The sequence below is a fragment of the Juglans microcarpa x Juglans regia genome, chromosome 2D (genome assembly GCF_004785595.1).
Source record: "Juglans microcarpa x Juglans regia isolate MS1-56 chromosome 2D, Jm3101_v1.0, whole genome shotgun sequence".
Classification (NCBI taxonomy): domain Eukaryota; kingdom Viridiplantae; phylum Streptophyta; class Magnoliopsida; order Fagales; family Juglandaceae; genus Juglans; species Juglans microcarpa x Juglans regia.
This window is the reverse complement of record NC_054596.1, coordinates 30511117-30538107: the sequence shown is the minus strand read 5'-3', so window position 1 is coordinate 30538107 and position 26991 is coordinate 30511117. Positions and strand designations below refer to the sequence as shown.

The following is a 26991-nucleotide window of genomic DNA, read 5'->3' as shown; positions in this document are numbered from 1 at the left end:
GTTGGTTATCCTTTTGGCACAAAAGGAAATAAATTGTTTTATCTTGAGTCTCATGCCTTCTTTATATCCAAAGATGTGTTATTTCATGAAAACATATTTCCACTTGAAAAAGTCTAAACCCAAGCACAAACTTGGACCTGCCCGCAGACGATATCCGATGTAGAGAGAAAAGTACCATTTTGGAGTAAATAAAACGGTGCGTTTAGAAACTTGTGAAATGGGGTCTTCGACTTCTTCAAACAGTGCATTTTACAGATTATGATTTTGTTTCTCTCCCCCTGCTCGACGTCTCTCCTAGGCACTTTCCTCTGTGTGGCTTCATCCCTCACATCCCAACCCTAATGTTTCTCTCCCCTTGCTCGATGTCTCTCCCAAGCACTCTCTAAGTCTAACTTCATCCCTCGCATCCCAACCCTAATTACGACTTCTAAGTCCTCGCATCCCAACCCTAACTACGACTTCATCCTTCGCATCCCAACCCTAACCCTAACGCGACGACAGAGCTATTTGGTTTGTCTCCTCCCAAGCACTCTCTCTGTGCCACTCCATCCTTGGTTCCCAACCCTAACCCTAACGCGACAGAGCTGTGCAGTGCCATCCTAGGTGTTGATTCGTAATCCAGATTAAGTCGTGCAACGCCATCCTAGGTAACTTTCCATTCTGTAATGAACCATGTTGTGAATCTGTAGTAATATTGAATGAAGTTGTCGTAGTGTTCACTGCCATGGAGGGTCATAACACATTCTCTACCTTTTTTTTTTTTATAGTGGACAACTGTGCAAAAAAAGTATAATTTGAAAGGAAATGTGAAAAGTCAGGGTGATAATGTTGCTAGCCTAGTTCATATAGTGTTGTAGCTTTACATGGTAGTTTGTTGGTAAACATGTTTACCAAAAATTTAGAAAGATTTGTCTAGAAACATCAAAAGTATGCAAAGTGTTAGAGTTTTTCTTTTCCTTTTCCAACTACATTTTACATGAGGAGAGAGCCACAAAGCTTCCATTAGAATTTTTGTTGAATATTGTTGGCTTGTGTTCAAATTAGAATATGACCAACTTTAAACAACTTTTCAGTTTTCAAGGATAATTTCACCAATTTTTGACTTTGGTACTTTTTTTTTTTATATATATAAGTAGCCTTTGGTACTTGTATGATATGTCCATTACACCAAGACTAGTCCAGAAACTTAGATAATAAAAGGACTCTCTTTCCAGTTCTAGTCATTGTTCTGTTCACTCTTACTAGAGTTGTTGATTTTATATGGTCTTTAACATGACAAGAAATTGTTGGGGCTCCATTTAAAGGGACTTTCTGTCCATTATTGGCATTCTTTTTCCATTTCAATGATGTATTCCTCATAATGACATGTAACAGAACATCATGTGGTTGATACTATCACTTTTCTAGAAACGCTAGTTATAACCAAGAGATAATTTTAAATTGCTGTTGCCTTTTTTCCTTGAGGCAGGGGTGACTATTTTTGAATCTTCAATATATTGTCTCTGGCCCCTTCTTAAATGTGTTAGATCCTATAGAAATGTTTTTATCAAGTTAACAAAAATTACCAACTATAGTTTTCTAATATTAGAAAAATTGGCATTTTGAAATTTTGGTTACTAATTAAGTTAGAATTTATTTTTGAGAATTTCTTTCATCATTTGACTATTTACATCTATTATGCATTTTCACATGCAATGGTAAATAGCTTCAGTTTGGTTTTGGATGGCTCACATGCCTCATAAGGACTGGATGTCCAAACAACTAGAAATTCAGAACACTATAGAGCACTCATCCACCACCTTTCTTTAGTTCGAATAGGTTTAGTGGCATATGTGTAATATTTCTTGCTTGCCCTATTTGTTGAGCATATTACCAACAACTACCTGATTTTTTAAAGGTTTATATCTTCACTAGTTGTCAAGGTTATGGTTTTATAACCATGCAAGTACAACAAAGCAGAAATTATAATAAGTTTGATATGAAAGGTAGGTCCTGTGCTTCCTCAAGAAATTCAAGAGAGGCTAAGTCACACAGAGGAAGAGTATTTAAAGAGGCATTTTGTAGCTTTGCAATCATATATGTCAAGACTTGACCTTGATTTAGTAAGTCATCAACTCATTCTCTGACTCAAAGCGCATCCCTGACTTTGGCTCCTTAGTGATATCACCCCATCAGTAGGCTCCATATGAAGTGACTTGGAACTGCCAGCCTCTTTGGTATGAACTGTATTACCCAAAGAGGTAGTAGACTACGATTCAACTTCTATCGAGTCTAAAATGGCCTCACTAATTTCTTCAATAGAGTTACTTAACTTGCTGCACTTTATTTTCCTGCAAATCAGGAGAAAAAAAAGTATTATATGAAATATATATTTTGGATTATGTAAAAGACACAACATATGGAAAATTCAACACATTACCTCGCTGCCATATGGATATGGATTAGCAGAAGCAGAAGAAACAAATGCTGGTAAAGCCAAGCAAGAGCTAGTAGCGACACTAGCGCTGGTTTGTACACTAAAATTGTCAGCTACACTAGAGTTGACATTGGTTGCAGAACTAGACATGACAGCGGAAGTATCCATTGCAGCAAAAGTAAAGTTTCATAGGTGTTGCTGCAGTTTTCCAAAAAAAAAATGTAAACATAAATACTTGGATCAAATATTCAAGTTTAACATCAACTACAATAAATACTCTAAGAAATCATCACCTAATTACTCCATAGATATGTGTAGGCAGTTGGAGGAGGTCTCATCATTGGTATGACAGAACTATACAAAGCAGCGGAACTACTCAAGGAAACAGTACTTGACGCAGCAATGGAAGTAGAGTTCCATGGATGTTGCTGCAGTTTTCCATAAAAAATTTAAACATTACTAATTAGACCAAAAACTCAAGTTTAGAAAATTAAAGCACACTAACTACAATAAATACTCTAAGAAATCATCACTTGGTTGCTCCATGGATATCGATAGGCAGTTGGAGGGGTCCCATCATTGGTATGGCGGAACTATACAAGGTAGCAAAACTACTCAGGGTAGTAGTACTTGGCGTGGCAGCTGAAGTAGAGCTCCATGAGTGTTGCTGCAGTTTTCGAAAAAAATTTTAAAAATAAATAATTAGATCAAATATTCAAGTTCATAAAATAAAACATATGAACTACTTTACCATCCAACGATCACCTGGTCACTCCATGGATATGGGTTGGCACTTGGAGGAGGCACAAAAGGTGGTAATCACGCATGAGGCATTGGACCGTATTAACTTGGCATGTAGTTTGAAAAGTTTGGATAAAGTAGTCTTGATATGTCCTAACATATAACAATATAATGTTAATCAACCTAAGTGGGTAATGACTATACATAAAATAAACACACTCCAACTGTTGAAAGAGGTGTACAATACCTAGATTGATGGATTGATGATAGGAGCCGTTATGCGATATGCGTCTTCTTTCTCTTTCTCCTTCTACCTCAACAATGAAATCAAGTGGGTGGTTGTCAAGAATAAAAACAAGATGCATGCACCTATATTATATTAAAATGACTTTTAATAGTTCCCATGCAAGCAGTAGATCAAGGTTTGAATATTGTAAGAGGTTTAGATTTCTTTGAGGAAAATTACATTGTTTTGTAGATAGTTAATTTCTTACAAGAGATTCGGATATTGGTATATATTACTAGAGATGTTATTACAAGTTGTCATCAAAATATAAATAGATATTGGTTATCTATCTGCATGAGATAGGTCATCCAACATTGATATATATATATATGTGTGTGTGTTATTTTTCATGTGTTTAATGTAATTAATGTTGCAATTAATATTTTTTTTCTATTGCACATATATGGCAACCAGAAGTCAATATATCTCTTTAGGACTTAGCAACATAATTTATTCTATGCTTTTGAAATTAAAATTTTATTTTATACTAGAAGTCAATATGCACACTACCGAAGGGACAATTAATCCTTTAATCAATCTATTAAAACATATTTGGCTTAGCTTAAGATTTACAACCAAAACAGGACACTTGAAAAGCTATATTCTCATCCCATTTCACAAAAATGGACAAATTACGCATGTATAACCATACAAATGCCACCCAACTAAGAACAAATGGAACCAAAATTTCGTTTTACCTTCCAGGAAATTTCACAAACATCATGAAAGCACATCTCAGGTTCTAAGCCTCTTACAAGTCCCAAAGTCATAGAAAGGATAAACAGAAGAAAAAACTTCTAAGACTCTTACCAGGTTCGATGCCAAAATGTGGGTAGGTGGGTTGCTGCAACTACGACGCTGATGAAGAGAACTGACAACTGAGATCTGAGAGAGAGGAAGAGATCTGAAGCCAAGGAAGAGAACGAAATGGTGAGATATCTGATGCCGAGGAAGGGAACAAAATTTGTAGGAATTTGCATTGCATTTCGTTTTCTGAATTAAAAGCTTCTTCGTTTCTTTCGCTTGGATGAAAAAGCTTCTTCTCCCGTTTTTTCATATCTTTTCTTCATTTTCTTCATTTTTTTAATATAATTGCTGACGTGACATTTTGAGATTTGTAGGCAGGCACAAATTTGTGTCTATCTGTAGCACTACTGTTCCCACTTAAGTCAAGATAAGAGGATTTGTCCATATCACCTCAATTGTTTTACCTAAACCCATTCCACACACATCCCATATTGTTCACAATTAGGGGTGAAAAACAAAGCTGGTGAATTGGTGAACTAGACCGAACTGGTGGGATCGATCTGGTACCAGTTCTATTTTTCTCAAAACTAGCCGAACCTGGTCTAGTTCCAATTTTCTTTTTTCCAACACCGAACCTGTTCATATATATATATATATTATTTTTTATGTTATATAAAATATAAAATATTTTTTATATGATTTTTATATTATATACTAAATTGCTAATTAATATAACATTAAATTTTAAAATCCTATTATTCATGTATAATAATAATCTAATAACATAAAATTAATATAACATTATTATTAAAAATTTTAATCTTAAACTTGAACATTTGATCATATGTTTTAGAAATACATGTGTTTTTGCTTGAGAGTGATTCCTCATCATGCACTAATACATGCATTCTCTCATTTTTTTACACTAAACTGTTCATTGCATATTCATGAGCATTGTTTCTCATTAGCAATCTTGTCATAACTTCCAAACCTGCCTATAGTTTCGATACCATAGATTTTGATATAGAAATAGAACCAGGAGTGATACTTGAGGAGGAAGAGCCAATCCACCCCGCACAATAGGTGCGTAGACCTATTTCCCATTGTAGAACTTGTCCATTGTTTAGAATTGTACTTGTAATTATTAAGAAGACAACCATATGTGTTAAGTTGGCCTCATTTTGGGAATACGAATCAATTAGTTGGACGTGTGCATAATTAGCTAAGAAATGAAGTGACTTGTGGATATTGTGAGAATGTACTTATCATTTTTAGTCTTTAGACTAAACCTTTACTATTCATTTGCAAATTAGATATCTACTTTCTTACATATGTATTTCCTAATGAATATTGCACGCCCTGTGGCGCCCCCAATCCCCCTTATAAAAATACACAGGGATCGAGACGCCAGGATGGTGACAACACGGTCACACATCCCAACGAAGTGCCAGTGTGTGTAAATGCAACAGTGTTCAAATAAAATAACGCAGCGGATAGTCAACTAAGTACCAGAATTTAATTACAATCAAACACCAGTAAAGATTTAAATAACAGTTATACAGTCATCCCTGAAAATATTTTACAATAGTTTTAAATGTACAAACGAGTGATCCTAGATCACTCCTCAGGCGGAGCCGTCTCCTCAGGCTCGCCCTCCTCCTCCTCAGCATCAAAATCCACTACTCGGACATCCAAGACTGAAGATAATAATTCTTCTTGCTGTGGACTCTCTCCTTTGTGGAATCTAAACCCAATTCAAATATTGGATTTTACCGATTGGTTGGCACCCTTGACACCAAGGATTCTCCCCAAATTTTTTTACTGAGAGACGAGACATCACACTTACGGTGGGGCGGCTAGTCAGCTTCTCTTGTGGCACTAAGGAGGAGGTTTGAGAAAGAAAATATTTGGTGCATTTATATCAAGAAAGTGACGTAGAAGAGAAGGACATGGATAGACGTGGCTTACTGAAGTTGTGCGAGGTGACGAGAGGCACTCAGCGGTAGTTTTTGTGGTTGTCTTGGTGGTTTCATGCAAGATGGGGGTGGTTACCTCAAGTTCACACGTATGGTCTCTCTTTCGGTAGTTCCTGGCATGATGGGTTCCTTTGTTGGATGTGGAGCATCACGACGGAGTCGATCTGGTTGAGGGTGTGGTAGTGTCCGAAGCCTGAGCAGGGTGGCGCACTACAATGGGTTGTGATGGTGCAGTACCAACGTATTGGCTCTTGGCTTGAGTGCGCACAAATTGTGTGTTGGGAAGGGTTAGGGATCTTCTTCTCAATTCGATTCAACGGTGGTTGGTGCAAGGCAATGTTGGGTGGAAACGTACGCAGGAGTGGTGCAAAGAAAAACCGTGAGGAGCTTGCATTGCTAGACGTGGAAGGGTGTGCAGTAGCTACTTTCCCATGGTTGTGACTCTAGTCTGAGGCTATGGGAGGTGCCATTTACATGGGTTGTTGCACTCATTTCCTATTGTTTGCGGCGGTTTGGGTTGGACTCCAACATTGGTTTTGACAATAGCTTGCAGGGGAAAGTGTGTAACAGAGGCTAAGGGTTTGTTGTACTTGGAGAAGCTTGGGTCATGAGTTCATGCTCTGGTGTGGCAACCCTAATTTTTGTGATGAAGGGAATGAATGCATAACACCTGCAATATATATATATATATATATATATGTATATATATATATATATATATGTATATATATATATATAGACACACACGCACAGGTTGGACAATATCTATGGGTTCTAGGTTTTTCTTGGGCATGGTATGGGCTCAACAAATGAGTTGGGCTATTTAGATTATTTAAATAATATCTTGGACTTAATACTAATTAAATAGGACCCACTTGATCTATTAATATTAAACTATCTTTTAATTTAATTATTGACTCCAATAAAAATTTTACAATCCATTTAATTAACTTCTAAGCCTGTGACCTATTCAAAATTATCCAATAAATCTAAATTAGGAATCCCAAAAATATTAGCCTATGAACACCACCAAACCTTAACAGGTCTTAAAGTAAACATGTGAGCCTATGAGGTTAATTAAAATCCCTAACCAAGCTTAGTAATTTGATAGCTCACGGGCATTCCAAAATGGTCCATCCTTAATAATATTGAATAGGGTTGTTACAAGTGACCTCTTCCCAGACTATGCCACCCAGCCACCTTGCTCATCCCTGTGCAGCCACCGAATAGGTAAGTCATTTACTCCATCCTCCTGTACACATATAAGCAAAATACCAACCCTAGTTGCACATTTATTTTCGTTAACCACAATCACACCACATCACACACCATCCTCCTCTTCCACAGCACCACCTTGGGCCACCAACCACCTAGTCAGCTTAAGGGAGGAAGCCATCCACTCAAGGCCTGTTGTGCAACTAGGATATGGGTGCAAGTCTAAGTTTAGGAAGATTGTCCATGAGCCAACCTCCTTCTTGGTGTGTTCTCCTTCCTGCCACGCATGGTTGAGCCAATCCTCCTCCACATCCAGACAAGGTCGTACTTCTTTACTGCCGAACCCAGCCACCCATTTCTGTCAGCACAATGGTCACGTATGAACACAAGGTAAGCCTTTCTTGCTCTATCTTCTAATCACAACTGTATAACTCCATGACTGCACCTCCTCATGGCATTAGTCTCACTTGTGTGGCTACCACATATGTCAAATCATGCCTCCATAGTTCCCATGTATTCCACCAAGAATGGCAACACCATAGCCACCCGAAAGTGTTATATATTAACATCCATGAACGACTACTTTATATCCATCTTGGTGTGACTTTTGCTCCTCTTGTATCACAAGCCCATAGAGATGAATAGACCCTAAGGCTTTTGATTAGAGAGTTGGAAGTAAGAGGGAAAGTAGAAAAATTGACATAAGCTTGGAAGGTGGTAGGTTGGGTGTTCATGTATGTGAGTTAAGAGTGCAACAAGTGAAACCGTATGTGTGTATAGTAAGGGTGTAAATTCAAACCGGAAAACCGGTCTAAACCGGACCGATTTTACCGGTTTTAAGCAGGTCTAGTCCTGGACCGGTTCTTAGAATGTAAAAATCGGCCGGTTCCGGTTTTAGGATTTTTCGGACTGGACCGGACCGGTTGATAAAAAATGTATATAAAAAAATAATATTTGTATTAGTGTATATATAAGTTTTATACAAAATATTATATATATATTAATATATATAAGTTTTATATATTATGTATAATTATAAATTTTTATGTGAAATTTTTATATATAATATATATAATTATATATATACATATATGAAATAATTTCTTATTATAATTTATAAATTATTACATAAAATGTTAATACTAAATCACTAAAAGTTTATAACTAATACTAATATAGAACTTATAACTATACCAATAGTCTAATATTAATACTATTATATAGTCTAATATATTAATAAAAGTATAAAACATATTTTTTTAAACCAGTTTTTTTTTTAAACAAATTTTTAATGACAAATTGTAAAACTTACATTTTAAAAAAATCGGAAAACAGGACTGGACCGGACCGGAAATGGGTAAAACCTGAAGTACCGGTTTAGGAAGGTAATCGATGCATAATCGGTTTTAAAAAATACAAAATCAGTACATACCAGTTCGGTCCTAGATTTTATCCAAAACCGAACCAAACCGGTTACACCCCTAGTGTATAGGCATTATATTGGGGTTGTTTCTTATCGTGTGTGTGTTTTAGGTGGATCAAGAGCAACATATGGTCATATCCATGATCAGTGCAAGCAAGTCTCAGATGGAGGTGTATGGATGTGTGTGGGTGTTCATGTCCTATGATCAGTGCAACTCTGGGTAGGAAGTTGGTGTTGATAGACTAACCTGTTATGTGGTTTGATATTTTGTGTTTTAGTTTAAGTCAAATATAGAATGCTAAGCACCTCAAAACTCATGGTTAGTTGTAATGAACACTATGTGGTTATGAGGAATTTGAGTTATGGGTCCAAGCAAGAGTAATTGGTGAAATTATGAAGGTTACATATCATGAGTGAAGGAGATGAATAACTGGAAGTCGCAAAGTCATGAAAATTAGGTTTAAAGTCACATGGGTAAATAAGATTAAGTTAGAAGGATGTTGGACTTCATTGGGTAGTCTTTCATGGCACATTTTTATATTTTATGTTATATTTATCACACGTGGGTAAACCCATATTCAATTGTATGATTGATTATAGGTTCTATTTGACGATTGTGACATGTGCATTAAACTAATTATTGTATTAGACTTTAGGTAAGTGACTATTATCATACCTTTTGTATGATTTTATGTGACTATTATCGTACATGAAGTTGAGTGTGATGAGGGGCTCGGGTTTAGGTGTATTGTCGTGACTTTGAAAGGGAACAAGTGATTAGATCCATGTTATATTTTAACAAGAGGGAAGTCTAGGATTTTTCCTCGAGATAAACACTGAACCATCGCTAGAAAACATAAGTGAAAATGACCTTTGAAAGGATAAGGGACTTTCAGCCACCATTAGAGTTCAACTAGGGTTTTTCCTTTTGAGAAGTTTCGGCTATGAGAAGTTATGATCACCATGTATGGCCTACACCACACACACACACATGTCGTGCATGCCACTAAGACCAAGCTGTTGTTAAATCAGAATGAATGTCATTCAGCCTAGGGCAACCCCTTGAGGCCAAACACATGAGGAGTTACACTAGGCAAGGAAAGAGCTCTACCATCGAGAGGGATGAACCCTAAGCACGCCACACACTCCCTCTCGAATTAGGATTTCATTATCTCGTTTGATCTAATGATTTACACGATATATTCACAACTTGCATATCGTTGGTATTTAACTTCTTTAGAAACTTGTAAGTTAGCTCTTAACCTACCTTTGGATAATGTTCGTATGCATTGTGTGAACTTTGCATTTTATTGAACAAATTGGATTATGGAATTGTTGACTGTTGAATGCTTTATATGTTGTTTCTCTTGTCTTTGCCATGTTTATATGTGTCGCCTATGGAAATTGTGATATTTGGCCATTCCTAGTTTGACATGATCAAAATGTCTTTGCTTAACATGCTATGTACCAATTGTTGTTTTATGAAAAGTGTATTATTTGTTCTAATATCTTCAAGCTGTAAATGTGCTATGCTTAGAAGTGTTGCATGAAAATGTGTAACCCACGGCCATGCATGATCCGGTCTCTCATAAAAGAGAGAGATTTTTCAAAGTACATGTCACATCCATTTTGGGTTGTACTTCGTTTTGTAAAGAAAATGTTATTACATGATTTGTCATTATCCCAAATGTTAGGATGAGAGAATGTCCTAGTAGAACTTCTATGTCCACTTTGGAGTATATAAATTGGAAGTGGTAACCCCTAGGTTGACGAAGCACAGTCTAAGTCTCAAATGGGTCATTGCTAAAGAATTCTGAAGCAAGGTAGCACCTAACACTAGTGGGTGCCATAAGATGGATGCAGTGAAGGCGAAATGTAAATTGCCACATAATAAGAACTCTGATGTAGTCACCACCGATCAAGTGGGTTGGAAAGTGATGTGGTAACTAGCAGGGAGCCCATAATGCATAGGGGAACTATGATGTGTCCACCCATATGTTACAAGGACTATAAGGTGTAATATGAAAATAAGAAAAGTGTTTCACTGAAAAGTAAAGCTTGATTTTCTGTTACAAGATTCCACTATCAGCGATTTACGAAATGTACATGCATAAGTCAAGTTTTTGGGTCAAGTACATGTCCATGCATACATTCTCATGGTTTGCCTTTAGATACTGATATTATTTGCTTGTATGTTATTTGTTAACTTACTGAGATTTCTCGAAATCTCACCGTGGTAATTTTCACTATCATTCCCCATTCGAAATGGTAGAAGTTATAATAGGACTAGAGACCGAACATGGAAAAACACAAGAGACAGGATCCCCCAATAGTTAAGGAGGCCCCAAAGAGCCCTGAGTATTCGGGGGAGCCATCCCTAGAGGACAGGTTAGAGGCAGCCGACCAATTCATATGTGAAGTATTGAAGTTATTTGAATAGTTGTAGAAAATCATCAACAAGGACAAAACAAAGTAAGCTCGAATGAAAAGCTTGAAGATGTCTGAAAAAAGAAAAAAAAAAAAAGAGAAATGACCTTATGAAAATGATGAAATGGACTGATATGGTTTTGAAACCCTCTTGTATTTTGGGAGTTTGAACATATATGTCATTTTGGGATTTTAGTTAAATGATACTATGCTTTTGGAATTGCTCACAATCTGACTTAGAATCGGATTATTTTCCTTTTTGATTATTGCATACTACTAGAAATAAGCTAGGTACATTACATATTATCTGTCATGTATGAGGGTCTGTAGCTTTGAGTTACATGTCCCGATACTTCATTTACCATCTAATCCTAAGTGGAGGCTGGTGGCATCAGATAAGAGCCAGGACCTCAAGGGTCGCTAATTCTAATACACGGGGTTAATAGTATGTATTGGTCATTAAGGACAAGAGGATGTTTTTAATTTTGAGGTTGCTATTATTTATTGCAATATGATGATGATTGACACAGTTTTATGTATGACTAGAACCCAATATTATTACTATGTTTATTGTATGATGTAGCTCTTACTGTATATTTTACTGATCTTTGTTTTTATGGATGTATGTCCCAAGTGATAATCTTTATGATGACATTACAGGACAAAACTTGGCTTAGGGGAACAAGATAGAGGCTTGAGGACTTGAATTTTTTAGTTAATTTTTCATGTACATGATTCTAAAGTTTTTCAATAAGGGCTATTGAGGATCTCTTTTTGGTTTTTAAATAATGTACGTTGTTTTATGACTATTATGATAGAAAATTTTATGTCGGGCTTCTAAGTGAATAATTTAAAGTTAGTAGCATTCGATTCATCTTGCTTTTGTAATCCTAGAGAGACAAGGTGTCATATACTAACCCCAATTATGGACTTGAATTCCACCTCAAATAGAGTACAATCTATTGATGTTGGCCATGGGTCACAACAACAAAAATGAGCTTAGGACATGACTTGTAAAACTAGTTTTGATAGATCAAAACCAATTTTGATGCAGGCCACAAACAAAGATCAACATGTCGCTTGAAAAACTTATTTATATGGATCAAAAGCAATAAAATAAAAGATAATAAAAGACAATATAATAAGAATAACAAAAAATAAAGTTGGATAATCTTGTGATGCCACTTGACCAAGGGTAGAGGATGTCACCCAACATGACCAAGCCACAAGTTGATTAAAGGAGGAAGTCGCTCAACTTCATAAGAGAATAAACTCAAGTTTTGAAAGCAAATGGGTGTTACTATTCATTCCACTTTCCATTGATACTTATAGCAAATACATCATTTAATGTTCACTACCACCAACTACTACATTAATGAACAGAACACCACTTGATGAGAAAATTAATGCTTAAACAAGTTCCTTAGATGCAATAAAGGCTTCAACTACCTTAATTGATGAAAAACAACTTTTAATATCCTAATTATTGTTGAAGACAACTTCCAACATTTACTCTTAATAACTAGACACTTTTTAAAGCAAAATCTAAAATCAAACAACTTCCCATGCAAGACATTTATTAAAATGAATCTAGATAACCCAAGTCAATGCCACATATCGCCCATGCATATGCCATGTAAGATTTGGATTGTGCAATTCCATCATTCTCCTCTTCTTCAAAAAACAACTTAACCTCAAGTTGAAAGTTATGTCCTTCAAAAGTGGTTTGACAATGACACTTTTTTCTAAAAATCACAACAACATGGGGTATGCCCTCCGCCTTGCAAGTCTGCTCCTGCTCATTGTAGGACAACAAGCTAGTCTTGACTCTTTGAGAAACCAAGCTTTCAACATGATCTTCACTATACTGCTTGTCTTAGTCTCTTTTAACTTCATTGGGTAGTCATCATAGGATGGATGTTTAGACTCATCAATAACAACTTCAACTTCACTTTTGGGATAATTAAAAATGATCTGCAAAAGAAAAACTTATTTTTGACCCATATTGAACCAAAAACTTTAATACTAATTTGATGCAAGCCATGGGTAGCAAGCCCAGAGGGAGCCTAACTCGTGACTTGCAAGGTAGATTTTTAGGAATCAAAAGCAATTTAGGAATGAAAGACAATGCAATAAGAACAATGAGAAATAAAGTTGGATAGTCCTGAGATCTCACTAGACTAGGGTAGAGGATGTCACTTGATTCTTCTAATCGCAAAATCACTTAATACAATCAAGCCAAATGCATGAGAGGAGAAAGAGATACACTCAACTTCTAGATAAGCTAATTTTTCAACAAAAGATGTCTACTATTTTTGTCCATTTCATTTTATTATAGAAAAAAAACACTAGCCAACCTTCAACTACAACAATAAATGTTTCAGACACCCCTTGGTAGATTATTAATGCTACATATTCCATAATTAAGATTTAATAAGTTTCTAAGACTTAATTAATACAAAAACAAATCTTAAGTAACATTAATTACAAATTACACTTGAATTTAAAGTTGCCAATTAATTTCCTTTGACCATCATGTGCTCATAACTGTAAAAGCATTCGTGCTTCATACTAATAAGTCACTTTACATCCTGATTGTTTAGTTACAAGTTTAGAGCAGGGCTTCCTTGAACTTATTTATCTATTTTGATTAACTTGTTTCAAGGGGATCCTCTCCTCAAACCCCCTATTTCATGGGGCACATCCCCCCAAACCCTTACAAAAAGACCTACTTGGCCTAGAAAGCAAAAAGTAGGGATGAAAGTGCTAACCATTGTGAGAGCATTCTATCCCTGAAAGTGTAATAACTCACTGGTCTATCTCCATGGCATTGGGCAAAGTGGTAGAAACGTGACCTGCTTCGATTGGCTAAGGCATGGGGCATACAAACCATAAGGTCTTGGTAGTACTATAGGAAGCCCCTGAGTGAAAAACCCCAACCTCATAACTTTGTAACTTTGCATTGAATTAGTTTACTACAAAGCAAGGGCAAAGTGGTAAAAATGTGACCGGCTCCGATTGGCCTGGGGATGGGGCATACATATCATAAGGTCATGGTAGTACCACAAGAAGCCCCCGAGCGAAAAACTTCAACCTCATAACTTTGCAACTTTGCATTCAACTGATTTACTTACTAAGCAACAGTAAGGTAGTAAAAATGTGACCGACTCTGATTGGCCCGTAGATGGGGCATACATACCATAAGGTCGTGGTAGTACCATAAGAAGCCCATGAGGAAAAAAATCCAACCTCATAACCTTGCAACTTTGCACTCAATTGGTTTACTACTAAGCAAAGGCAAAGTGGTAAAAATGTGACTGGCTCCAACTGGCATGAGGATTGGGCATACATACCATAAGGTCTTGGTAGTACCACAGGAAGCCCCTGAGCGAAAAACTCCAAACTCATTACTTTGCAACTTTGCAATCAATTGGTTTACTTACTAACCAAGGGCATACACTCAAACTACCGTTGCTTTGATCCCTCTACGACCCGAGTTTATAACTCTCATCATGTTGTTTTTGACAAGTCTATCTTCCCTTTTGCAGGTGTCCACCCTTGCCCACCACCTCCTACAAACCCATCTACTCTCTCTCGATGGTTTACGGACCATCCAGGCTCTCTGCATAGCCGTCCACTCGAACCTCACCAGATTCGGTTGATTTGCCCTCGTATTCTGGGCATGTCGTGTCTCTCTCCTCACCATCAATAGGTGCTACATCTACTTCATCTTAGCCATCTCTCCTATCTCTATCACCTACTAGTTATCCAGTGCAACCAGTTGCTCCTTACTCGTCTGAGCCTTTATCTTGTGATGTCTCGTCGCCCTCTTCTGCTTCTGTTGTTACACCACTCCCTCATTCATCACCTGTTGTTACTACGACTAGGGTTGCTTCCTCTAGCTCTGATGGTCCTCCATTAACCTTGGATCCTAGTTCTAGGTGTACTGCAACTTACATGACTACACCAACACCATCATCTTCTGCCATCGTGTCACATCATCATATGATTACTCGGTCAAGGGATGGCACCAAGAAACCAAAGGTCTTCTCCGCCACTTGCTACCCTGTTCCGACATGCTTTCTTGCTCTTTTGTCCAATGCTTCTTTTCACGAACCGACCTGTTTCTCTCAATTACTAGAATGGCGTGCAGCCATGCAGAATTAATATTAAAAAAAAATCATATTCTAATAATATTTTAATTTAACTTGTTTCTCTTTCATTTTCCAAAACTCCATAAAACATCATAACTCAAATCATTTTACTACTATTTACAAATCATTTCACTACCATTCATAGATTTCTCATCTCATTCCTATATACATTGGGACTCCAAATAAACCTATCTTCAAGGAAATTCAAGAAGAAATCCAGACCAGATTACAAGGATGGAAATCAAGAATCTTAACTCAAGTTGGCTGAACCACTCTAACCAAATCAGTAGCTAGTTCTATTCCATCATTTATTATGTTATCTCTTTGAATTCTAAAATCAATTACAAAGCAAAGTAATGATTCCTTAAGAAAGGACGACCAAAAACTTGATAGTCCATTTGTGTGCCAAAATCCTTTAGGGACCTTGGCCTAAAAAACCTTTCATTGTTCGATAAAGCCCTCCTTTCTAAATTTGCATGGTTCCTCATGGCAGCAATAAAACCTACTTCTACCATTCTTTGGCAGGTACGGGACAACTATCAATTCACCCATTCACTTAGTTGTGTATGAACACCCATGAGATGAGAGAGAACCCCCCCCCCCCCCCCCAACCACCCCCACAACTATATATCCCTCGAAAAGGGCTCTTATTAGGCCATACCCCTTTTTAGTAGCCAATCTACCCTCTTTTCAATGACGCCAACCCGACGAACACCCTTTCAATCTATCTCGAAGTCTTGTCCATCTTCGAATGCTTTATCTAACAATGACTTAACTTTTCAAATAAGTGAAATCACTTGCCTGCTGGTGGTCTGATTAGACTACCTCACCTTTGGTGTTCATGGAGGAAAAATGGACGGAGGTAAGGAATGATAGATGAGAATACTACACTGATTGTGAAGTCTTTGTAAAAGCCTCTACATTAATATTCATTTCGTAGCTTGTTTGCCCTTGGTTTTGTTGTGGTTGGCATTTCATCAATACTTAGTGTGCCCTTGGTATTTGTTGTGGTTGGCCTTTCATCAATACTAGTTTGTCTCTAAACTTGTTGGTAAACCAATCATGAGTGGTAATATCAAAGTATCCGGTCTTGTTAACAAAGTAGACAATGAATTTGTAATATTGCCTAAGTGAACACAAAGTATTCAAAAAAGAATAATACTAGTATGCCCTTTCATTTTGCCCCCTCATTTTGACCGCTCATGTATTAATTTTTTTTTTTATTTACTGATTAAGGAAGTAACTATTAGTGTATTGATATACATTTTATTTTTTAAAAATATTTAAAGATGCTAAAAAAATAAAATACATAAGTCTTGCCCAGGTGGCATGCCCACCAGTCACTACTAGGCGGTAGCCTAGCATTACTCATTCATAAAATTGTTCAAGCGAACAGCTGTATAGAATAATGATGAGCAACCAATTGAGATGGCGAAGTTTGATGGAAGAAAAACTTTTGCTTTTGAGTTACAAAAAATAGAATTTCACGATGCCTTGTTACAAACTGGTCAACAAAATGCTTTACTTGATAAAGAAAGAAGCCAACAAGTACGTCAAATGAAGATGAAAAAGAGATGGATATTAAAGCCGTCTCGAATGAATCTACACTAAATTTTATAGACTACTAGTGTGATTATGAAATCTCTCTCTCTCTAACAGGGCTTATATGCAGTGAATGGCAGCGTTTTGTACACAGTAATAAAAGCAGAGACTGAAGAATAGAGTTTTCTTACAAGGGATTTGGTCCAAAAGCTACTTGATGGTGCTAGTAACTTCTTTCACCACGAGTAAATTTGTCCATCGTCGATCACCCATAGACGTAGATCTTAATACTAAACCACGTAATATAGCATATTGCTTGTAGTTGTCGTGTTATCTACTTTCCTATACGCTTTGTAACTTGCTTGTAATCGGCTTGTCGTGAATTCACACGAGTCCTTCAGGTCACAAATTGATCCTCATGCAAACACATTCTGTTATCGAGCCAACTGCTTATGTCAATGCACGGTACATAGCATCAAGGTCAAAACAACATTCGAGCTAGCACGACAACCTAACTATTGTAATTTTTTCTTTTTTATTTTTGACAAATCACTTCCAAGTAAATTCACGAGTTCTAGCCTTATTAGAGCTTCTAAAGATCATACTGACAGTTACACCAAGTTAAAAAGTCAAACAATCCAAAGTAATTTCTAAGGGTAGGGCAGGGGGAAGGGGGAAGGGACATGGCTTAAGTAGAAGCATCCATATAGAAATATGTGTACGGGAACATAAACAGCTCTATTAACAAATAAAAAAAAAAAAAAAAAAAAAGATGGAACACTAACACAGCAGACAATGGTCCAAAGAAAAGTTCAACGCATACTACAACACAGAAGACATGCGAAAACACTGACCCTGGTCACTAGATGAGATATAATTCGATCAAAGTTGGCGAGTACCATACAGCCTCATCAGCTGATAACTAGAGTCTCGCTTGTAAACATTTCAGTGTAGACTCCGCATAATCCCATGCAAGTAGCCACCGGTCATTATAAGCGACACCAGAGATACAACACCTGCTGGAAATATCTTCCCAGAATTCTTAAAACGAGTACCCATGACTCCCAAAAGTGCAGCAGACAGGCCTAGCAAGTATAACAAAAGCACTTAAAGTTAAACAAAGTTTAGATTGGAAATGAAGGATCCAGAAATTGACAGCCTTCAATAAGTAACTCAAAATTAATAAGATTAGGAGGTAGACAAACAATTAGGAATTCAAAAAATTAAAAGACCTTCTACCTTACCATTCAATTTCCGATCGCAAAATATTTTAGAAAAATAAATGTAATGAAAGGCATTTTTAGTCAAAAGTCAACTAATAAGAATGTATCTGTCAATGTGCATTGTAACGTCCAGAGACAGATTTTTTAGGCTTTACAAGTTTGGACCACGAGCCCAATTTTGTTACAGCTAGAAGGAAGACTATTTTATTGGTCCATTAGCCCGTATGTATTATTTGAGGAGATAGGATTGGATATGAAATGATGGTCCAAGATTCAAAATGGAGTAGATTCGGTCCATTAGGCTCATATATGGATGGATAAGCCCAAGAATTAACTAGCCAAAGCCCAATTTTTGGCTGTTAAATTCGTGATAATTGGAAACCAGACGTTATTGGATAAGTTAGAACTAGATTAGGTGCCAAGAAACCCTCTAGATGAAGGTTATCCACACTTAGGCTGTTATGTAAGAATTCTTGCACCAATAAGAGTCCTTTGCAGCCTGCCAGGACTCTTTTAAGATAACATTTGAGCTTGTTCCAGATCTCGAGAAGTAGAAATCACCCCCATTTATGATTCTTAAATGGATCCAAATAATAGCAACATATTTACCCTAGAACTCCTAGCCATTAGGATTCTTAGAAGTTTAGAACCCCTTTTCAAAACAAACGAAGTTAAATTCGTACAAAAGCTGCTGTGTGTATGGAAAGTTTTTATAGCAATCCCTTGTGATGTTCTTCAAGAAAATCAATCCCTAACCCTAGATAACTGCTGCAATTTCAGGAGACTGAAAAAAGAACCATCCTCACCCTATCAAGGCCAACCCTTTTCCAGCAACTTCAAGTAGCTGATTAATGGTGCATTTGTTATCGATGGAAGCAAAGAGGTAAATGAGTAATAATACTCACAACACACATTTTCACAACACATTTCACAACTATGTTGTAAGATGAGGGTATTTTTGTAAAATGATGTTACTTTTATAAGTTATTTTACAAAAACAACCCTCATTTAAAACATAGTTGTGTAAAGTGTTGTGAAAAATGTTGTGTAAATCATTTTCCTTATTGAAAGCCCTTTTTATGTATCAAGTTATGATGAAAGTGACTTTTCAATGTCAAGTTATTATGTTTTGTATATGCATCACGATATGTTTTCATTTATGATTACGACGAGCTAGGTTATTATGTGTTTTACATGCATCATGGTAAGAAATATAAAAGACAAGATATGAAAGAAGCTTTAAGAATGTCCATAAGAGATGCATGGCACCAATGCAGTTATTGGTGGATGTGCAAGTCATGGACCTAAGTGTGGTCCATCATAGCATGTTATGATAAGTTAAGTGGTTCCCCTCATGCCCACAGACATTGGAACCAGTGCACAACCCTGCACACAAGGGTTAAGGTGTGCTGGCCATTAAAGAAAGTAAATAATGAGTTATGCATAGTACATGTTTATGTTTAGTATTAGTATAAATTATTAAATATTATGTTAGTATTAAGAATGAGTTATCCAACTAATGAGTTATGTTAGTATTGAGTATTAAATATTATCCCTTTCTATTTGCGATAATATTCTAGAAAAAAATGGAGGAAATTGGCTAGTTAGAAAAGGCTGTATTCATCCAAAGGTGATAGGGTCACCCTAATCAAAAACACTCTTGCCAACTTGCCAACCTCTTTCCTATCATTATTCCCACTCCCCATCAAAGTGGCTCATCGCATGGAGAAACTCCAACATGACTTCTTATTGGAGGGGGGATCAATGACGAGTTCAAATTTCACTTAGTGAAATGGGACAAAATTTACTCTCCTATTCAAGAAGGATGTTTGGGTATTCGGAACTTGCAGTTTTTCAGCAAAGCTTTGCTTGGTAAGTGGCTGTGGAGATATTACAATGAGAGGGGACTTTGTGGAGAAGCGTCATTGAATTGAAGCAGGGGAGGATGGTGTACCAAGGAGGTGAGTGGGCCTCATGGGGTGGGATCATGGAAGCATATAAGAGTTTGGGTCACATATTCAAGATATACCCGCTTTAAATTGGGTGATGGATCCAAAATTAAATTTTGGCATAATGTATGGTGTGGCAATATGACTCTCAAGAAAACTTTTCCACAAGTTTATGGCATAGCAAGCCCGAAAGAAGCCTCAATTGCGGACCTCTTCATACTCTCTAGAGGCACTCCACAATAGAATGTCACATTCCTTAGACATGCACAAAATTGGGAAATTGCGGCTTTTTCAGAGTTCTATAACCTAGTTTACTCCACCTAATTGTTGGCAGGAGTTAAAGATAAGATCTTTTGGTGCCCTTCTAAGATAGGGAAGTTTTTAGTCCGCCCTTTCTACAAAGCCATGACAATGCATGGTACAAATTCATTCCCATGGAAGAGTATTTGGAAGACAAAGGTGCCCCTAAAGGCAAAGTTTTTTGTATGGACGGCTTCCTTGGGGAAGATCCTCACTCTAGAGAATCTAAGAAAACATCGAAGCATAGTCTTGGATTGGTGTTGTATGTGTAAAAAGAGTGGAGAGTCAATTGACCATCTACTACTTCATTGTGAAATTGTCAGGACATTGAGGAATGAAGTTTTTGCTTGGGTGGGATTAGCTTGGGTGATGCCAAGACGGGGGTAGTGGACCTCCTAGCTTCTTGGAAAGCCATTCAAGGTAACTCTCAGATTGCCTCTATTTGGAAGTTGATTCCAATATGTTGATCGTGGTGTATTTGGAGGGAGAGGAACAAAAGAAGTATTGAAAACCAAGAACAGTCAACAGAAGAGTTTAGAAGTCTATTTTTCAATACTTTACTGCATTGGTAGATTGTAATTGATTTTAATGGCTTGTCATTTCATGAATTCCTTGTATCTCTAAACTAAGCATGCATAGGCATTGCTCTTGTATATGTCCCGTATACTTGGCGCTTTTGCCTACTCTTTTGATCAATAAAACCTTGTTTACTGATAAAAAAAATTTTATTAAGCAAACTTTTCAAGAAAACTCTATTTATTATGTTTACTGTATGATGTACTACACTACTATTCATTGAATATTCGATTTCTTTTTAGTGTTTATTTGTTTTTTTATGTTTTCAAAATGTCCATGTAAAGATAATAGTGTTGACAAGCTGACGTCCATGCATATATACATGTCAAGGGATTTTTAGACTTAGGCCTCGTTTGATTACACAGATGAAATGAGATGAGATGATATGAGAAATTTGTGAATAGTAGTGAAATGGTATGAGTTAAGATTATGTAGTTTTGGAAAATGAAAGAGAAAAAGTTGAAATAAAAAATTATAAAGTTAAAAGAGAGTTAGAATATAATTTTTTGATATTATTTTTGTTTTGAGATTTGAAAAAATTGAATTGGTTTTCGTATTTTGTTTGGAAGTTTGGGAAAGTTGTAATGATTAGGTAATGATTAGATAAAAAAATTAAAAATTTGAAAATTTGAAATTAAAAAATATGTGTTTGAATGGCATTTGGATGTTGCGATAAGATGAGATTGGATAAGATGGTTTCAAAGGTTTGTGAAACCAAACCAGGCCTTAGTTAATAACTCTCTTTTTTTTTTTTCACAAAAAGATCTGTTTTATATTTTCTTGTTATGAGATTATATTTTTATACTATGTTTTTTGGGAATTTATTTTTGAAAAATTAGGTGATTTTATTATGTTGGGTCTCTTTACCGGGCATAGTTACGAAACTACGTAACAAGCCTAACCTACATGAAGGGGGTGTTACATGCACTTACCATTACAATGTCTTTTTCATTAGTTTCCAAGAATTAAAACAATATTTCAAAAGTGAAACTTCCAACTGTAAATGCTCAGCGTTCGACCAGCAGTTACATGGATGACCTTTTCGCTTATTATGATGCATGAGTAGGAACTTTTGTATAGGTAATGCATGCATGAGTAGGAGGATTACAGGGGTATGAGTAATTACTTTAGTTACTAACTTTTTTAGATCCTTTAGAAGACGGTAACTTAAGTTTGCTTTAAGTGTTATATTTGCAGGTCCTTCAAGTCTCACTAACCCAATAAGGCTAGAATAGATATACATAGAAGGCTAACAGAATGAATCAATACCATAGGAGCCATTTCCCCCTTTTTCTCAAAAAATAAAAAAAATGCATTGATCTTTGCTCTCAATAAATCTTCTGCAAAATTCTAATAACCATGAAGTCCACTAAAATTGAGCATCCTTTAATAAAAAGATTTTAGTAGGGACCATGCTAATGAAAACAAAAACAGCTCTTATTCATACATACATATGATAAATCTCTTGAAACATGGCTCTAGCAACATAAATATATAATAAATATGGAAATTTTAACATAATTGTGAAGAGTATGATTAAGTCTTACCAAGCCCTATGGATGATGCAAGAATGGGTTTTGTGGGAAGCGTAGCATAAACATAATACAGTAGTGAGGCTGATACTCCTCCTGCCAGGAGTGACTTCTGGCTGCCACTCTTCATGTAGCCCATAGCTCCACCCACTGTCAAATATCAGTCATGCTTTTATAATATGTTTTTTTCTAAGATCATGCTTCAATAATATATACAGATTGGAACAGAGCAAAAAAGGTGAAAATACAGTCATAATTTAGTTTTGCATCTTGATTAGTTTACAGAACCAAGGCTAACAGACATCAAGGACACAGATATGACTCATTTGCATAACTATTCAACTAAATAAGAAAAGAGTAAGGCTAGATACAGTCCTAGGATGTAAAAGCCTCACACACTTCCTTTGAAAAAAAATGGGGTCCACCATGAAAATGTTGGACTTTTCACGTGGATCCCAAATTTCCTCTACTTTTTTCAAAGGGAGTGTGCAGAACTTGCACACTTAAGGACTGTATAAATCATTTTCAACGACAAAATATGCTCAATATCATTGTCTTTTTATAAATAACCAAAGCTTTTAGTAATAAACATGAAGGATGCAACCTGAGTAAACAGGCAGTACATACAAGACCTAATTCAGCAGTCCCCAATGGTGCAAAGCAATTATTTTTCAAGTAATTCAGTGGTCTCCCAACTTTAGATGGATAATTAACCCGAAATAAGTCTTACAACCAAAGATGGAGTTACAAAACTTAATTCCTTGCGGCCACCCATGACATGCCATGCTCGAATTATTGTGAAATATTATGGCCCAAATTTTCCCCAAAACATTTGCATAAATTTTATAATTCCGGATTCTTTAGTTGTTTTATGGTAAAAGTCTGTAAAAACTTAGGAAGATTTGGATAGTGAGTTAAGATGAGATGAAAGTTAAAAATTAAATAAAATATTATTAGAATATTATTTTTTAATATTATTTTTATTTTAAAATTTAAAAAATTAAATTATTTATTATATTTTACGTAAAAATTTGATAAATTTGTCTAGATTAAATGAGATAGATAAGTTCAGAGATTCTCTCAATCCAAACAACTCCTTACAGTTGTTATTAAACCTCGTGCAACTATTTTTCGTTTGCTTAGCCGGAAATATATGGAATGAATCCTTCACGGCTACACTCCCCAATCAAGCAAACAAAAAGAAAGGGGAGAAAAAGAAGAAGGCGTCAATAAATAAAGTATTTATGTTGAAAGCGTTAGTTCTTTACCTCCAACAAGAGCGGCATAAGCCAGAGTTAACTTTTGAGACATGGACATGCCAGCCATCTTCTTGCTGTTTTCGTCTGAGCCGTCTCCGCACTCTTCGTCGTCTTTGTTGTCACCACCGCCGCCTCCGCCTCCGCCTCCGCCGCCGTCTCCACCTCTGTTGCCGAATTCGTCTCCGTCACCACCACCGCCAGTAGCAGTATCAGGTCCGGAGGAGTATATGGTGGGCGCTTGAACTGGGTCAGAAGAGACGGCCCCAGAAGCAGCCAAAAGACACCGTCTTTGATCCGATCTGACCCCAAATCCCCAAGAAGATCGCAGTTCTGAAAGCCGTCGGCTTGAACAACAAATGGTGCTGCTACCACCGTTGTTGCGGGTTTCCCGATGTAAGCGAAATCCAACACTGCGCCGCACCACAAGTAGAGAAGACTGAGAAAGACCAATTACGTCCGCCATCCCTCTCTTTTTTTGTTTTGTACTTTGTTCGCTGCGATCGCCTTTCGTTCAGTGTTCTCGACCTTTCCAAACCCGAAGTTCTCAACCGGGTCTTAACTTCGGATCGATTGCTGTCTAAGGCCCGAAAGGCGAAAAGATTTACGATTTCTGTTTTTATTTTTTTCAAATTTTAAAATCCAAAGTTAAAACTCCGAAATAAAGTTTTAAATGTCGTTTTGGTGTAAAATTCGGTTAAAGCATTGGAATAAAATATTTTAATATTTGTATAATTTTAGATATCATTTTGAGATAGTTTATATCTAATAAATTTATTATATATATAAATTATATTTTAAAATAATATCAATACAAATCTTAAAAAATTAAAATACATATTTATAAAACTTAATAATAGTTTTAAGTTCTCAATCTAATTATTTAAAAAAGTAATGACTCATCTTCATCATGAAAATGGGAGTAGGGATTTGATTTTCAATCCTTAAGAAAAGAGAATTAAAAAAAGTTAAAAAAAAAGTCTTCAGATGTGAGAATTGGAGTGAAAATTACGACAAAGTCAAAATTTTTATATTAATGACAAAAATCTACTAATTTTAGCCGGTACATCGAAACGCACCGATACAACCGATATTTGACCCGATACGTAACACATATCTTCCCTGTATCAATCACTATTCCGGCACAGTAAATACCAACCATACCAGCCGATACAACACAGTATTTAAAACTCTACCCCGAATACATATGCACATTTGGATTTGAATATTTGCATATATATATCTATATCCGTATGTGCATCTAGATGTTTCAAGATATTCGAATTTGGATCTAGATGAGGAGTCCTAATTATTATAGAGGTGTCTAGTTGAAAAACACTCGCTATAGGCACAACCTGCCTGATAAAGTAGGTTGAACTTAACATCAGGTTGCAAATTATCCAACCTGTTAGGGGTGTGACTGGTATAGTTCAGTCTGATTTTGTATATTTTTTAAAATCAAACTTGTATATATCAATTTTAAAAATTTAAGAACCGATTTATTACAGAAATCGAAATTTATGATTTTTTAGGTTTTACAGATTATCTATGTTAATAATAATATGGTATTTACATATATAAAACTATTAATCTTTTATATTATAATATAATTTCATTATTTTATAATAATTAACACATACTAGGATAATATTGAAATTAACTATAGTCTATATATATTCTAAACTTTTTATATGAGTATGTATGATCAAATATGTAAAATTGTATTTATAAAAAGAATATATATTATAATTTATTATGTCAAAAGTGTATTTATCCTTGATATATATATATATCTATCTATATCTACTACTATTATAAAAGAGTCTATCCATAAATGAACAGTTCTTTTTAGGGAATTTTTGCTTTCCATTTCTGTCCCTCTATGATTATCTTATTTACGTTTGTACCCTTGTTTGTTGATTTGTCTTGTTTCTGCTTTGCTTTCCGTTTCTCTCCCTCAATGTTTTGGGTTATTTATGTTTTTGTCCTTGTGTGATGATTTGTTTTATAGTTTATGTACCTTTTTTGTCCCTGCTTTATTGCATATGTGCATTTTTGCCCCTGACTGCAGTTATTGGTTTTGAATTTGCTTCTTTTACATTTCGCTTGTTCCTGACAAGGCGTAGCCGTGTAGCTTCTCTTCTTATGTTACTCGTTGTTGGCCTTTTATTTTCTGTTTCGATCTTAATGAAATTGGTTTCTTTTGCATTTGGTTTTACACTTTTGGTTCTTGCACAGTGCCATGGTGTGATGTGTTGTCAGAAAAGTAAATTTATTGGAGGGCTGATGGGAGGGTTGAAGGTAATGTTTTTCAATTCTCGAAGGGTTGCAAGAGGAACATCGAAGGTGAAGTGTCGAAGAAAACTCGTTCCTATGTATATCTTGATTGGTTTTCTTCGTTGGTCTTCGTGGTGTGCTGTGGGTATATTTCTAGGGGTGGGCTCCGATTCTGACGGAGTCGGAGTTGTCATTTCCTACCTCCGACTCCGACAAAAGTCAGAACCGAATTTCTCCTCCGACTCCGAACGTAGTCGGAGTCCGATTCCGATCGGAGGTCAGAGCTCCGAACTCCGACTGAAGTTCGGAGGGAATTCCAAACGGAGGTCGGAGCTCCGACTCCGAACAAAATTTCCGAACTCAATTTCGAAAATTTTGTTCTTTTTTTTATTATTATTTAAATTTTATTGTTCAATTTCGTTTCAGATAGTGAGCAACATATATTTTTTTTTTAAAAGTGAACGATCAACAAATATTTAGTTTATTCAAGAGTTTTCAATAATTTAAATATTCGTTCTGATTTTGTTACTGAATTTTGATTATATCTTTAATTTGTTTTATGTCCGCCTGAAATTTAGCATTAAAAGTGCTCATGACTCATGAGTTGAAAATTACGCAAATTTAAAATTTTATAAAAAAGAATGATGGTACGAATTTCTATAATTCGATTAATTTCAGTTGGATAATAAATTCTAAATGTTTGAGAGAGGATGAATAAGTACTAACAGAAATTATAGAATAAAGAGTACTTATCTCACGTCTTTGCTCAGGATATAACTACATAAATATAACTATATAAATAGTTTAAAAAGTAAATAACATGTATGATGTAGCCATAAGTTATAACAGTCTCATTTATAACGTAATAACAATATGACTCAATCTTGAAATATAACTACATAAAAATTAAACACGGATTTCACTCAAATACTTTTTGTTCCATTGGTCATG

The 26991-nt window shown here is 35.9% G+C and overlaps 1 protein-coding gene and 1 long non-coding RNA gene across 2 annotated transcripts; one reads left to right on the top strand and one right to left on the bottom strand.

Annotated features, from left to right (window-relative positions):
- Positions 1-503: 503 nt before the first annotated feature.
- LOC121250334 lies at positions 504-19527 on the top strand. The gene is made up of 3 exons (XR_005937764.1): positions 504-591; positions 815-819; positions 19515-19527. It is a non-coding gene; the product is annotated as an uncharacterized LOC121250334 (long non-coding RNA).
- Positions 17616-24349, bottom strand: LOC121250333 (protein FATTY ACID EXPORT 2, chloroplastic-like). The gene is made up of 3 exons (XM_041149436.1): positions 23776-24349; positions 22523-22657; positions 17616-18012 (listed from the first exon to the last, which is right to left on the bottom strand). The coding sequence occupies exons 1-3, from the start codon at positions 24227-24229 to the stop codon at positions 17873-17875; spliced, it is 729 nt and encodes a 242-aa protein (XP_041005370.1). The 5' UTR covers positions 24230-24349; the 3' UTR covers positions 17616-17872.
- Between the last annotated feature and the right edge of the window lie 2642 nt (positions 24350-26991).

Excerpts from the sequence above, each read along its gene's own strand:
- LOC121250333 (XM_041149436.1), bottom strand. The coding sequence starts at position 24,229 with ATGGCGGACGTAATTGGTCTTTCTCAGTCTTCTCTACTTGTGGTGCGG. Across the intron at positions 22,658-23,775 it reads TTATGCCGCTCTTGTTGGAG|TGGGTGGAGCTATGGGCTAC; the intron begins GTAAAGAACTAA and ends GATATTTGACAG. Across the intron at positions 18,013-22,522 it reads TGCATCATCCATAGGGCTTG|GCCTGTCTGCTGCACTTTTG; the intron begins GTAAGACTTAAT and ends TATACTTGCTAG.